General features: G+C 55.3%; 1 protein-coding gene across 1 annotated transcript in view; it reads right to left on the bottom strand.

Moving 5' to 3' along the window:
• Positions 1–143: 143 nt before the first annotated feature.
• LOC141438000 (outer dense fiber protein 2-like) overlaps positions 144–13,136 on the bottom strand; it is a 107,198-nt gene continuing 94,205 nt past the window's right edge. The window contains exons 2-15 of the mRNA XM_074101623.1: positions 13,000–13,047; positions 12,746–12,832; positions 12,471–12,587; positions 12,136–12,171; positions 10,734–10,784; positions 10,079–10,159; positions 8,976–9,143; positions 8,661–8,774; positions 8,074–8,184; positions 7,451–7,603; positions 6,894–7,045; positions 6,301–6,462; positions 2,587–2,674; positions 144–1,944 (exon numbers count right to left, since the gene is read on the bottom strand). Of these exons, the coding sequence (XP_073957724.1) occupies positions 1,756–1,944; positions 2,587–2,674; positions 6,301–6,462; positions 6,894–7,045; positions 7,451–7,603; positions 8,074–8,184; positions 8,661–8,774; positions 8,976–9,143; positions 10,079–10,159; positions 10,734–10,784; positions 12,136–12,171; positions 12,471–12,587; positions 12,746–12,832; positions 13,000–13,047 (1,557 nt within the window). The 3' untranslated portion in view covers positions 144–1,755. The remainder of the gene's footprint in view (positions 1,945–2,586; positions 2,675–6,300; positions 6,463–6,893; positions 7,046–7,450; positions 7,604–8,073; positions 8,185–8,660; positions 8,775–8,975; positions 9,144–10,078; positions 10,160–10,733; positions 10,785–12,135; positions 12,172–12,470; positions 12,588–12,745; positions 12,833–12,999; positions 13,048–13,136) is intronic.

The following is a 13,136-nucleotide window of genomic DNA, read 5'->3' as shown; positions in this document are numbered from 1 at the left end:
GCAAAACTATAAGGGTTCCGTTTTTGCCATTTTGCCAAATAAATATTTCCCACGGGATGGCGCTTAGTGAATTCCTCACAGACGAGTAGTATGGCATAAATAATAACAGCGTAAATTTAAATAGTTATTCCATTTTTATTTCACAGAAAAATGCAAAACTACTTACAACTCTCCAAAAATTCCAATTCTACACAAAATAGTGATAACAACTAAAAGTAAAACGTTTATAAGTAAATAATTGTAGAAATTTAACATACTTTTAGTATTAAAATAATCAAGAGTTTGATTTTAAGGGTCGGGTATTACGGAACAAATTTGTTATTTAATTTGAACCTCAAATTAGAGACCGAATCGTTAAACAATGTTGCCCGAAAGGTTTCCGCAATCACGGAGGCTCCACGAGAACAAACAATAACTGATGAAATGATGAAAGCCCCTGGTTGTTTACCAGACAGACCAGCACACATTTTACACGCGCTAGCGTTCCCTCGAGAGCAAAATTGTTTGTAAACCTTTCGGACCACATTGTACGTCTAAAATCCCCAGAGCAGGCGATAACACGGACTACTTATAACAAAATATGGTACACGAGTCTCATTGTATTCTGCGCACAATTTTATGGCTTAAAGTACCGTGTCACGAACGCGGTCTCTATGAAGTAGGTAATGAATCCTAAAGGCCGATTTTATAAACGACGATGACAGATTGGATTGTGCATATCTGTGCATCGCGACTAAAAATCTTTTCGCATTAAATCACAACTTTGCACAGTTTTCGGCTGGTATTTAAACAACTGGTCCGATATAATACATTATGTAATGATCTCCGTGACACTATGTAAATCTTCATTAAAAAACATACTTCCTGACATTACTACACAGTGTTCAAATTAATCCGGGTTGTTTACGGTTGTGCAAGTTAGACCGAATACTCCTGGAGACGCTTTTCCAGAATGTTTAGCAGGATGCCGACAAACGTTTATATATCGCGTCAACGGCGTGACAACCATCTTCAATCACTTATACCGTTAAAAAACCGTACTTACAGGGTCGAACTAAGTCAACTATATTTTGATGAAATATTATGAAGTAATGTCAAAACTGTATAACACTGCAAGTGTCACAGAAATCATTGTTAAATGTGTTTGGGTCCAGTGGCCATTGCATCAGGACGTCCACTGCATCCTAGCGTCCATTTAAATTGTCCGCTTCACCAAAATGTTCACCATACTAAAAGATGCACTCCATAGCAACGTCTATTCTGTCAAAACGTCCACCCAATCAAAAGGTCCACATTGCCAAATAGTCCACCTACTAATATAATTCCGACACCATTTCTGATGCAGTGAACGCTCTGATTTAGTGGACGTCAAACACAATGGACATTTTGATAACAGTGAGAGTTCTGTTACAGTGGACGTTCTAATGTAGAGGACATTTCAGTACAGTTGAAATTTCCATAGTCCGAATTCTAATACAGAAGACGTTGTGGCGCAGTGGGTTATTTAAATACAATGGACGTTTTGACTCAGTAAATACTCTGGAACCAAAGGCTATGGCGTGCATTGAATAGGCAGCAGGGCAGACAGCGCTAGTGCTGGTGGCGCGCTGCCAACGTGGCGGCGCCGCTACCAACTGCCTACCCTGGAATCGAGCCAATGCACGACGCGACGCCAATAAATGTCCCAAGTAATCCGCGCCTGCTTCAGGGACAGCTGCTAACATATATAAGCTGGGGGTGGTCACTGGTCGGTGGTCAGGGCTCGTCGAAGAACGACTTGCAGGCGCACTCCTGCACGTCGTCCGCGTCCGCGTCGCCGTCGCCGTTGGAGGAGGCGGCGCGGCGCAGCGCGGCCACCTGCGACTGCAGCCCCAGCACGCGCAGCTGCGCCTGCTCGAAGTTCTCCTGCAGCCGCTGGATCTGGCTGCGCATGCGCGACTGGATCTGCACACACACACACAACACGACATTCAAGCATACACACGCACGCACGCACTAGGCCGCCGACAGACGAAACTAAACCCTATGACTGTTCTTGGCGTCGACAGGAGTCCAAATCTTACAAAGGTTAAATGCAACATGATCCCACATCGGCGTTATTGTACATAGGTAGGTACAGAGCAGAGCACTAGTTGCACCTTTACAAATAGTTATTATTCGTGCAAAGTAGGCTTAAAAGCTACAGATTTCCTGTGAGAAGACGCGATAATCATCGAGCAGCGAGAACATGAGTACCCCTTCTTTTTCTCTTATTACTAGGGGTCCTTTCGGATACACTTCGACCTTGGTGCGTACCGTGCAGTTCAGATTGCTGCTATGTCGGGGTAGATTGCGTGTGGGCAAACTTAACCCAACCAGATATTTTGTGTATTTATCTGTCCCTCCTACGCACGCACTGTTTCCGCCTTTCGGTCTTCCCCTACGAGAGTCGGTATTTTTGCCCTCATAAAAGAGATAACATGAGCGGAAAGGAAGAAGCCAGACTTCACAATATGTTTCGGTCAAAGTGAATGGAGTCATGAAAAATTCTGACGCTGGATTATGCAGCGGCTACAATGCCTACAATAGGTGTGGGTGTGGGAGTACCTCCTCGCGCTCCTTCTCTGCGGTGGCGACCTGCGCGCGGCCGCACGCCAGCTGCCGCTCCAGCTCCGCCACCGTTGTCTGCATGCACCTGCACACACACACACACAGATACAGATACAGTGCACGCACACCAGCACCAGTGGCGCGCCGTGCAGCAGGCGGCCGCACCAGGCCGGGTAGCACTAGTACTGCCTGCCTGAACTGCGCCCTATAACCAGTACCTACCAAGTTTAGCGTTATGCGCATGGGGTTATTTTGTGCAATAGCACTACAGGTGACTCCCAAAGTGTGCACTGACGAACAATTTTTTTGGAACTGTGGTACTTCAAGATTGTTTCAAAACTGAACTAATCAGACCTATAGGGTTATACAGGACAATCCAGAAATATATTCTGCATACTTTACAGTTTCAGAAAAAAAAATATGAAATAGTTGAAAAAGGAATCATTTGAGAACAACAACCACGAACTCCCCCCCCCCCTGCGCCACGCACTCCCTCGCTCGCCGCACGCCCTACTCACTTGCGCACAGTATCGGCCCGCTGGTTGGCCCGCAGCACGGCCCGCGACCCTTCGTCCCGCGCCGCATCCAGCTCCCGTCCCAGCGCCGCGCCCTCCCGCGTCCCCCCGCGCCCACTCACTTGCGCACAGTGTCGGCCCGCTGGTTGGCCCGCAGCACGGCCCGCGACCCTTCGTCCCGCGCCGCATCCAGCTCCCGTCCCAGCGCCGCGCCCTCCCGCGTCCCCGCGCCCACTCACTTGCGCACAGTGTCGGCCCGCTGGTTGGCCCGCAGCACGGCCCGCGACCCTTCGTCCCGCGCCGCATCCAGCTCCCGTCCCAGCGCCGCGCCCTCCCGCGTCCCCCGCGCCCCACTCACTTGCGCACAGTGTCGGCCCGCTGGTTGGCCCGCAGCACGGCCCGCGACCCTTCGTCCCGCGCCGCATCCAGCTCCCGTCCCAGCGCCGCGCCCTCCCGCGTCCCCCGCGCCCCACTCACTTGCGCACAGTGTCGGCCCGCTGGTTGGCCCGCAGCACGGCCCGCGACCCTTCGTCCCGCGCCGCATCCAGCTCCGTCCCAGCGCCGCGCCCTCCGCGTCCCCGCGCCCCACTCACTTGCGCACAGTGTCGGCCCGCTGGTTGGCCCGCAGCACGGCCCGCGACCCTTCGTCCCGCGCCGCATCCAGCTCCCGTCCCAGCGCCGCGCCCTCCGCGTCCCCCGCGCCCCACTCACTTGCGCACAGTGTCGGCCCGCTGGTTGGCCCGCAGCACGGCCCGCGACCCTTCGTCCCGCGCCGCATCCAGCTCCCGTCCCAGCGCCGCGCCCTCCGCGTCCCCCGCGCCCCACTCACTTGCGCACAGTGTCGGCCCGCTGGTTGGCCCGCAGCACGGCCCGCGACCCTTCGTCCCGCGCCGCATCCAGCTCCCGTCCCAGCGCCGCGCCCTCCCGCGTCCCCCGCGCCCCACTCACTTGCGCACAGTGTCGGCCCGCTGGTTGGCCCGCAGCACGGCCCGCGACCCTTCGTCCCGCGCCGCATCCAGCTCCCGTCCCAGCGCCGCGCCCTCCCGCGTCCCCCGCGCCCCACTCACTTGCGCACAGTGTCGGCCCGCTGGTTGGCCCGCAGCACGGCCCGCGACCCTTCGTCCCGCGCCGCATCCAGCTCCCGTCCCAGCGCCGCGCCCTCCCGCGTCCCCCGCGCCCCACTCACTTGCGCACAGTGTCGGCCCGCTGGTTGGCCCGCAGCACGGCCGCGACCCTTCGTCCCGCGCCGCATCCAGCTCCCGTCCCAGCGCCGCGCCCTCCCGCGTCCCCCGCGCCCCACTCACTTGCGCACAGTGTCGGCCCGCTGGTTGGCCCGCAGCACGGCCCGCGACCCTTCGTCCGCGCCGCATCCAGCTCCCGTCCCAGCGCCGCGCCCTCCCGCGTCCCCCGCGCCCCACTCACTTGCGCACAGTGTCGGCCCGCTGGTTGGCCCGCAGCACGGCCCGCGACCCTTCGTCCCGCGCCGCATCCAGCTCCCGTCCCAGCGCCGCGCCCTCCCGCGTCCCCCGCGCCCCACTCACTTGCGCACAGTGTCGGCCCGCTGGTTGGCCCGCAGCACGGCCCGCGACCCTTCGTCCCGCGCCGCATCCACTCCCGTCCCAGCGCCGCGCCCTCCCGCGTCCCCCGCGCCCCACTCACTTGCGCACAGTGTCGGCCCGCTGGTTGGCCCGCAGCACGGCCGCGACCCTTCGTCCCGCGCCGCATCCAGCTCCCGTCCCAGCGCCGCGCCCTCCCGCGTCCCCCGCGCCCCACTCACTTGCGCACAGTGTCGGCCCGCTGGTTGGCCCGCAGCACGACCCTTCGTCCCGCCCGCATCCAGCTCCCCCCCCAGCGCCGCGCCCTCCCGCGTCCCCCGCGCCCCACTCACTTGCGCACAGTGTCGGCCCGCTGGTTGGCCCGCAGCACGGCCCGCGATCCTTCGTCCCGCGCCGCATCCAGCTCCCGTCCCAGCGCCGCGCCCTCCCGCGTCCCCCGCGCCCCACTCACTTGCGCACAGTGTCGGCCCGCTGGTTGGCCCGCAGCACGGCCCGCGACCCTTCGTCCCGCGCCGCATCCAGCTCCCGTCCCAGCGCCGCGCCCTCCCGCGTCCCCCGCGCCCCACTCACTTGCGCACAGTGTCGGCCCGCTGGTTGGCCCGCAGCACGGCCCGCGACCCTTCGTCCCGCGCCGCATCCAGCTCCCGTCCCAGCGCCGCGCCCTCCCGCGTCCCCCGCGCCCCACTCACTTGCGCACAGTGTCGGCCCGCTGGTTGGCCCGCAGCACGGCCCGCGACCCTTCGTCCCGCGCCGCATCCAGCTCCCGTCCCAGCGCCGCGCCCTCCCGCGTCCCCCGCGCCCCACTCACTTGCGCACAGTGTCGGCCCGCTGGTTGGCCCGCAGCACGGCCCGCGACCCTTCGTCCCGCGCCGCATCCAGCTCCCGTCCCAGCGCCGCGCCCTCCCGCGTCCCCCGCGCCCCACTCACTTGCGCACAGTGTCGGCCCGCTGGTTGGCCCGCAGCACGGCCCGCGACCCTTCGTCCCGCGCCGCATCCAGCTCCCGTCCCAGCGCCGCGCCCTCCCGCGTCCCCCGCGCCCCACTCACTTGCGCACAGTGTCGGCCCGCTGGTTGGCCCGCAGCACGGCCCGCGACCCTTCGTCCCGCGCCGCATCCAGCTCCCGTCCCAGCGCCGCGCCCTCCCGCGTCCCCCGCGCCCCACTCACTTGCGCACAGTGTCGGCCCGCTGGTTGGCCCGCAGCACGGCCCGCGACCCTTCGTCCCGCGCCGCATCCAGCTCCCGTCCCAGCGCCGCGCCCTCCCGCGTCCCCCGCGCCCCACTCACTTGCGCACAGTGTCGGCCCGCTGGTTGGCCCGCAGCACGGCCCGCGACCCTTCGTCCCGCGCCGCATCCAGCTCCCGTCCCAGCGCCGCGCCCTCCCGCGTCCCCCGCGCCCCACTCACTTGCGCACAGTGTCGGCCCGCTGGTTGGCCCGCAGCACGGCCCGCGACCCTTCGTCCCGCGCCGCATCCAGCTCCCGTCCCAGCGCCGCGCCCTCCCGCATCCCCGCGCCCCACTCACTTGCGCACAGTGTCGGCCCGCTGGTTGGCCCGCAGCACGGCCCGCGACCCTTCGTCCCGCGCCGCATCCAGCTCCCGTCCCAGCGCCGCGCCCTCCCGCGTCCCCCGCGCCCCACTCACTTGCGCACAGTGTCGGCCCGCTGGTTGGCCCGCAGCACGGCCCGCGACCCTTCGTCCCGCGCCGCATCCAGCTCCCGTCCCAGCGCCGCGCACTCCTGCATCTTCTCCTGCAGCCGCTTGTCGCTCGCCAGCACCTGCTCCTCCATGCGGATCACGTTCATCCTTAACAACACCACACACATGAAACTCATTTGAAAAGCAATCGAGCGGTAAAAACAATTGATATCGTTTTGACGAGAGTAGACCACGTCGAGCTCGAGTTTGATATCCTGAGTACATTTCTTTGCTGCGGTGTGTGGGCCTTCTTTCGGTTTGTAAAAGAAAGTAAGGTATTGGTGTACTGTGATCAGTCAAGTGTCCATATCGTGAGATCCCAAATCCTCATCTTATTTAGCGCTAATCCTTCCCTTTTCTCGAAGCAAGAAGCAGGAGGACAATTCATATGAGTGATACTTAACATAAGTTAGTCTGTAAGTTATTTGATTTGCATAAATGCAGACGATATTCTCTTGTCCAGATAGTGGGACAGACAACCGTCTTCGCAGTAGTTAGTCGATGAGGAGGAGGGACGGGACACGGGACGGGATGCTCACTTGAGACGCTCGATGTCGGACTTGAGCGAGTTGTTGGCCTCTGTGAGCTGCGAGACGCGCGCCTGCGCCTGCTGCAGCAGTTTCTCGTCCGCGCTCTTGTCGCCGCTCTTCTCCGCCGGCGGCTTCATGCTGTTGTGTAACAGCACGTGCACCTGCACACACACACACACACATACATACACACACATACAAGGGCATGCTTCACGTCGCGGGACTGTCAGGCTATGGTCTCCTATAAACGCTATCGGCCGCGTACACCATCACGTTGTACGCTGCGCTGCGTCACAATGCTTACTATAGAGATGTATCATTCAAACTCTTTGCGTCACGTCTTTTGTTATTTCGAACCATTGCAGCGTGAAGTCGCGTCTAGCGTCATATACAAAATGGTGAGATTGAGATCGAAATCTTCGTCTATTGCAAATGTATTGGCCGCCGACACTGTGCGTTGCGTTCAGACGTCGATCGGTACGTGGACGCTGACGTGAGACGTCGCGTATTGCGTATAGCATAAAAGAGGAGAGCATAGCCTGCGATCGATGTCGCTAGGTGTAGACCTTTTCCCTGGCGCAGTTGAGTTCCCTTGCCAGCTGCTCGGCGCGGTGCTCGGCGCCGGCCTGCTGCTGCTGCGCGTCGGCCAGCCGCAGCTGCGTGGCCTTCAGCAGGTCGGGCACCGGCGACAGCTCCTGCAGCTTCTCCTGGAACTTGATCTGGAACGGACACGGACGAATGAGCGGGGTGGAGCGGGAGTACGGTTGCAGATGGCCGGGATATCCGGAATCGTCCCGGAATTACGTGTCTCGTCCTGCGTCCAGGAGTACGCTTAAATGTCCCGGATTTCGACTACTAATACTAGTTTTTTTCAATAGGTAAGTGACGAGAGCAGCATTTCCTTACATATTAAAAATTTAAGCCGCGGTCAACATTGACGGTCCGTATTTAGAATCCATATGCCCGAGAACTGTTTTCGAGATCCTTCCAAAAGACTTGCCAGATGACAAAATGTAGGCACACTGTTTTAAAACTACCAATTCTAATGATTTTGACAACTTGTAGAAAACAGTTGGTTTCGTGCTCGTATCAGTGTTCACATACCTACCGACCCGATTCGTTACCCTCGAATCGTCCCGGCAATGAATTGCCCGTACTTGGCAACACTGGCCACCCTAAGCGGGAGTACCTTGACGCGCTGTATCTCGAGGTTGATCTGCTCGGAGATGCGCTGGTTGTCCATGTCCAGCGCCATCAGCTGCCGCCGCTGCTCCTCCACCAGCTGCTGCGCCTGCAGGTACTGCACGACAGAGAGGGACGACAATAGCGACCTACTGCACGCCAGAGGGGGATAACAGCGACGCTAACAGACCTTGGGTGACCCTCTTTCCCGGATCGGATAATACTGGCATGGAAATACTGACCCTGTTTTTCGTGTTCACGCCCATAGAAACTGAAGTGAGCTTCAAGGGGCGTCTAACACAAAAACAGGGTCGGGATTTCCATGCCGGTACTATCCGGGCCGGGAAAGAGTGTCACCCCAGATCTTCATCATTTTTATCGATCAATAGCTGCTGCTCTGTAACAGACCAACTATCTATCAATAATACTGAGCGATAACCGCCACCGATAAAAACTACGGAAAGAGGGGCAGTCAGCCGCAATCGCTGACATCGGAATGCTATTTGATCGCTAGGTGAAGAGCGGAATCGCGGAGTGCGCGGTAGTTTCGGTTGCCCCGGCCGTGTATACAACACATTCATCCCCCCCCCTCACCTTTACGCGGTAGTCCTGCAGCTGCGTGCCCTGTTCCGTCAGCAGCGCGCGCAGCTCGTCCGCTTCCTCGCGCGTCTCGCGGTAGCACTGCTTCAGCGCGCGCACAGACACCTCCTGTAACGTCAACAATCGATTAACTCTGAAACATTTCTTCTAAAGATAGACCGCAAAACATACCTAGTCTTTTTTCATTCATCCGTCTCTTTCGGTCATGTCAGTCTGCGTGGCGAGCCCCTCCATCCTCAGCTCCAGCGTGCGCAGCCTTCTTCCCCATACAACACGGCCGCTCGCTCCCTCCCCCTCCACACGCCTCACCTGCTCGAAGGCCTGCTCCTTGGTCCCGACGGTCATGTCTGTATGCGTGGCGAGTCCTTCCATCTTCAGCTCGAGCTGGCGCAGGCGCGCGGCCGCTTCCCTCGCGAGGCACCGCTCCCGCTCCGCGTCGTCCTTGCGCCGCAGCACCTCCGCCCGCAGCATCGCGCACTGCCGACACGCACACACACACACCCCGCCGCGTCAGTACGTATCGTATCATGGGTGACACACTGCGGCGAGCAGCGACGGCAGGCGCGGCCCACCATCACTGCACGCCAATGGCGACACTAGACTATAATTATGGAAGGAAATTGTTCAGGTGACGTCCTCGTGTAACATTTGTTGTGAGAGAATCGGCGCGACGGCCTCCTGAGATGGGGAACTAATATTTCAGTTTCACGAAAGCGGTCGGAATTAATGGGATCTATTGGCTAGTAGGTAGCGTTTATCGAGCCGAGGCATTCGTTCGACATCTCGATTAGGTACCGATTTCGATGTAACGATCCAAAACTATTTTATATTGTGCTGGAGGCCGAGGGCCACCGTGACGGTAACTTCAGACGTAGCCATTTACGTGGGTTTAGACTCGCTCGAGCAAACCGGCTATGGCGTGTGTCGAAAGATACTTGCACAAATTTAGTGAGTTCGAGATGTTTTGTGTTTGTGCAAGCCTAATCTTGCGCATGTAAATTGCTACGTCTGGTGGACCCCATAAAAGTACAAGGAAGAGTTGCCTATTCAGACACACATCAGGGGGTCATGTACCGAAACGTGATAGATGTCATCCTTATGAACAAAGTGGAAGGGAAGCCGAAACGTCGAAGAAGAAAAATGTTCAGGCTTCGCAATATCAGGGAATGGTTCATTCCATTTACCACAAAAAGCGTTCATTTGGCATAAAGTCATGGGTCATGGGCGCAGCTGTATGCGCTTTTACGGATTATTCACAGCAGTTCTTTCAATGGAACTAAAATCCGTTCCGAGTGATGAACTAGTGAAGAAACAAAAGCGAAAATGGAATCGCAATAGTTTTATTACAGAAACTAACTATAGCAAATAATCCGCTTGTATGTGTGACTGGTATCGTGAGCGGTGCAACAGACCTCAGTGACCTTCGCCTTGAAGCTGTCCTCCGTCTGCCGCAGCTGCGTCGCCAGCCGCGCCGCCTCGCGCTCCGCCGGCGTCTGCGACACCACACCACGCCACGCCACGCCACGTTAAAGGGGGTCCGTTACGGGCGCACCAGTCGCGATACATTGCGGCGCGTGGCGGGATAAAGTTTATAAGTTACTGATCGTCGCCAGCAATGTATCGTGTCTCGCACGATATTCCTCGCGACTTTTAGGAAGCTTTACACATAGAGAGCAAAGATAACAACGGACGATGCCGATCGGGCCCTGCATCGTGGCACGACGTGGCGATACCAGATAGCAGTTGATGTTTTATTTTAATAATATGGACAATGTGCCCTCAAAGGCTCCATTTAACTTACTTATTTTAACAGATGTCGTTAAACTCAAAATAAGTTACTACCAGCTCGCAGTCTGAAACACTAATGCTAACGCTTTCTTACTAGCACTAGGAATGAATGAACATGTGTTAATCATACGCTTTTTCCATCACAACTCTCAAACGAGCATCTTTTACTCCTCGCTCCATCCCGATTTGAATTTCCAACGAGCAGGGTCGTAACTTCGGTAACGTTTAGTTTAGTGATGGTTTAAACAGCGCGTGGAGTGAGCTGAGCGGGAAGCTTACCGGCGGCGCCTCGGGGTTGCACTGCGCGGGGCAGGGGGGACACACTCCGCACTGCAATGCAACGCACGACCTGTACTATACCACTATACCACTGGAGACTGGACTACAACAACACTACAACACTACTGAATCGAGAACCACTTGTAAACCTTTGTACAGAAAAAAAATCATGACATCGCATATACTGTATTGTGTTATCGTTCTACGGTGGCTCAGGAAACAATAATCTGATAGTAGGTAGGTACAGTCGAGTTCATAACCTTGTGAGCAAAAATTTGATCAAAAATATCTGAACACGACTCTATTGTTAACGGCGTAGAAGCGCGTTCAGATATTTTTGATCAAATTTTTGCTCACAAGTTTATGAACTCGACTGTACTATAATACTTGGTAGAGCTCTGAAAGTCTGAGTATTTAGTTGTCTTATGTGTAATTAAATTATACTAAAGAAATTATTCGATTTAGACTGCTTGTCTACTACGAGCTATTTATTATTTTTAACTACTATTAAAGCAAACCTCTTTTGAAAATATAGGTACATAATTATTAGGTACTACAAATGATTATAGAAACTTTAGAATAAAAAATAAAAAAGTCGGTACTCGTTTTACTATGTAATTGTAATTTCCTTTCAGTTTAGGGTAAAGTTTTGTTTTGTTTTAATATTTATCTTCAAGTTGAATCAATATTAATATTTACACATGACAGTAACAAATAAGCTCACCCTTTCCAAACTCTATGTAACAAGGTAACGTAAAATGAATCCTTTATTATTTCGTCCAGCGCTCGAGTGCTCTAGGTACACATAAGCGGGCCGACATAATATCGGTACAGCGGTAAAATCAATTATACACAATGATTTTTAATTGGTGATCAAGAATAACAGAAAGCGATTAAGACGGTCATATACTGAATAACTTTTCCCATGGGACCAATCTGACAATGGGGGTAAAAAAAACAGTTATTTTATAGAGTAGAAAACCTCTCCGGCCTTAATGATTGGAATAAGGGTTTTTTTTTCTATTTTCGTAATGGTCCTATATAAAAGTTATTCAGTATGGCCGTCTCTATCGCTTTTGTTATTCCTGATCACCGATTAAAAATCATCGTGTATGTAGATAAAGGTTCAGTGAAAAAGCCTCTCGGCTTACCGCACTTATGCACTAAGCGATAAGCCGAGCTGCAGTTATTGCATCATCTTCATCTGCTTTGTTCATCAACATAATAATCGAACAGACCGTAGACGTAGTAATCATGTTTCAGGGGAAATTTTCATCTTACCAACAAATATTAAAAAATAAAATAGTTAAAGACGAAAGTAGCGTGTTTCCTTCGGTTCGGTCGGTGGTGTGAACCCTTCGGGCTGGCTGTGACGTCACCGCGTGGGGGGGGGGTCACTCACCACGCGCTGCATCGGCGGCATGGGCGGCATGCCCGGCTGCAACCACACACAACATGCAGCATGACCGAAAACTTACATTTATACATGTACACTCAAATTGAATCAAGCATGAACAGAGTACCCACTAATGTCATGTTGACATCTCATACTGTTGTCAAGGAAATCATAGTGAAATTGTAGAAAGGACATAATAATTATGATCATTTACATGCTTTTGGTATCCTAAAACTTACTGTTTTTCTAAAAAGGTTTTTCAATAAAAAGACTCGTCAAGATGGTTTACCCTTTTTATAATGCTAAAAAAAAGTAAGTATAGCTCTTGAGCGAAGACTCACGGGCTGTTCGAAGCATGTGTTCTTCCCGCCGCCGCCGCGGCACGCGCTGCCCTTAGTCTCCGCCATGTCTCTGCGCAGCGCCCGCAGCTCCTCCTCTAGCGCGCGCAGCTGCTGCTCCTGCAACCGGACGCGCGTCACGACCAACCGACGACGGTCCCTCATCCCAAACCATGTAGCAGGATGAAGTAGTGAACACGACCAGACAATAAGGCATCTGGATACACAAAGGGGGCCGTTAAAAAATTAAAAGTATAGTGATCTGTAGCGAGCCTCACCAAGTCCGCGTACGAGTCTGCGCCCGCGCCCGCGTCGTCGCCGTCCCCACACTCCGCTCGCTGCGCCGCCTGCGCCGCCCGCGCACCCTGCAACAGGCGCGGCCAGCCGGTCACGGCGAGCGCTCTCTGTTCATTGCGCGCGCTGCCAGGTGGCTGCCGTGCGGCGAGCGTGTCGGCCGCGCCATGAACAGAGAACGTCACCAGCCGCAGTGGGCCGAGCAAGGCGCAAGCGTTAGTCAGAACGAGGGACTCACCTGTGCGTCTGCAGAGTCTGCTTGTCTCGCCTGAGCCGCTACCTGCTGAACATTACAATTATATTAAAGATGTACTGCCGGCTAAATCAGGCCTCAAGTATAGCAGCTGTGACTCTTGAACTAACTTAAACTTCAGC

This window comes from Choristoneura fumiferana, chromosome Z (assembly GCF_025370935.1).
Source record: "Choristoneura fumiferana chromosome Z, NRCan_CFum_1, whole genome shotgun sequence".
NCBI classification, from domain to species: domain Eukaryota; kingdom Metazoa; phylum Arthropoda; class Insecta; order Lepidoptera; family Tortricidae; genus Choristoneura; species Choristoneura fumiferana.
This window is presented reverse-complemented; position numbering and strand designations above follow the sequence as displayed.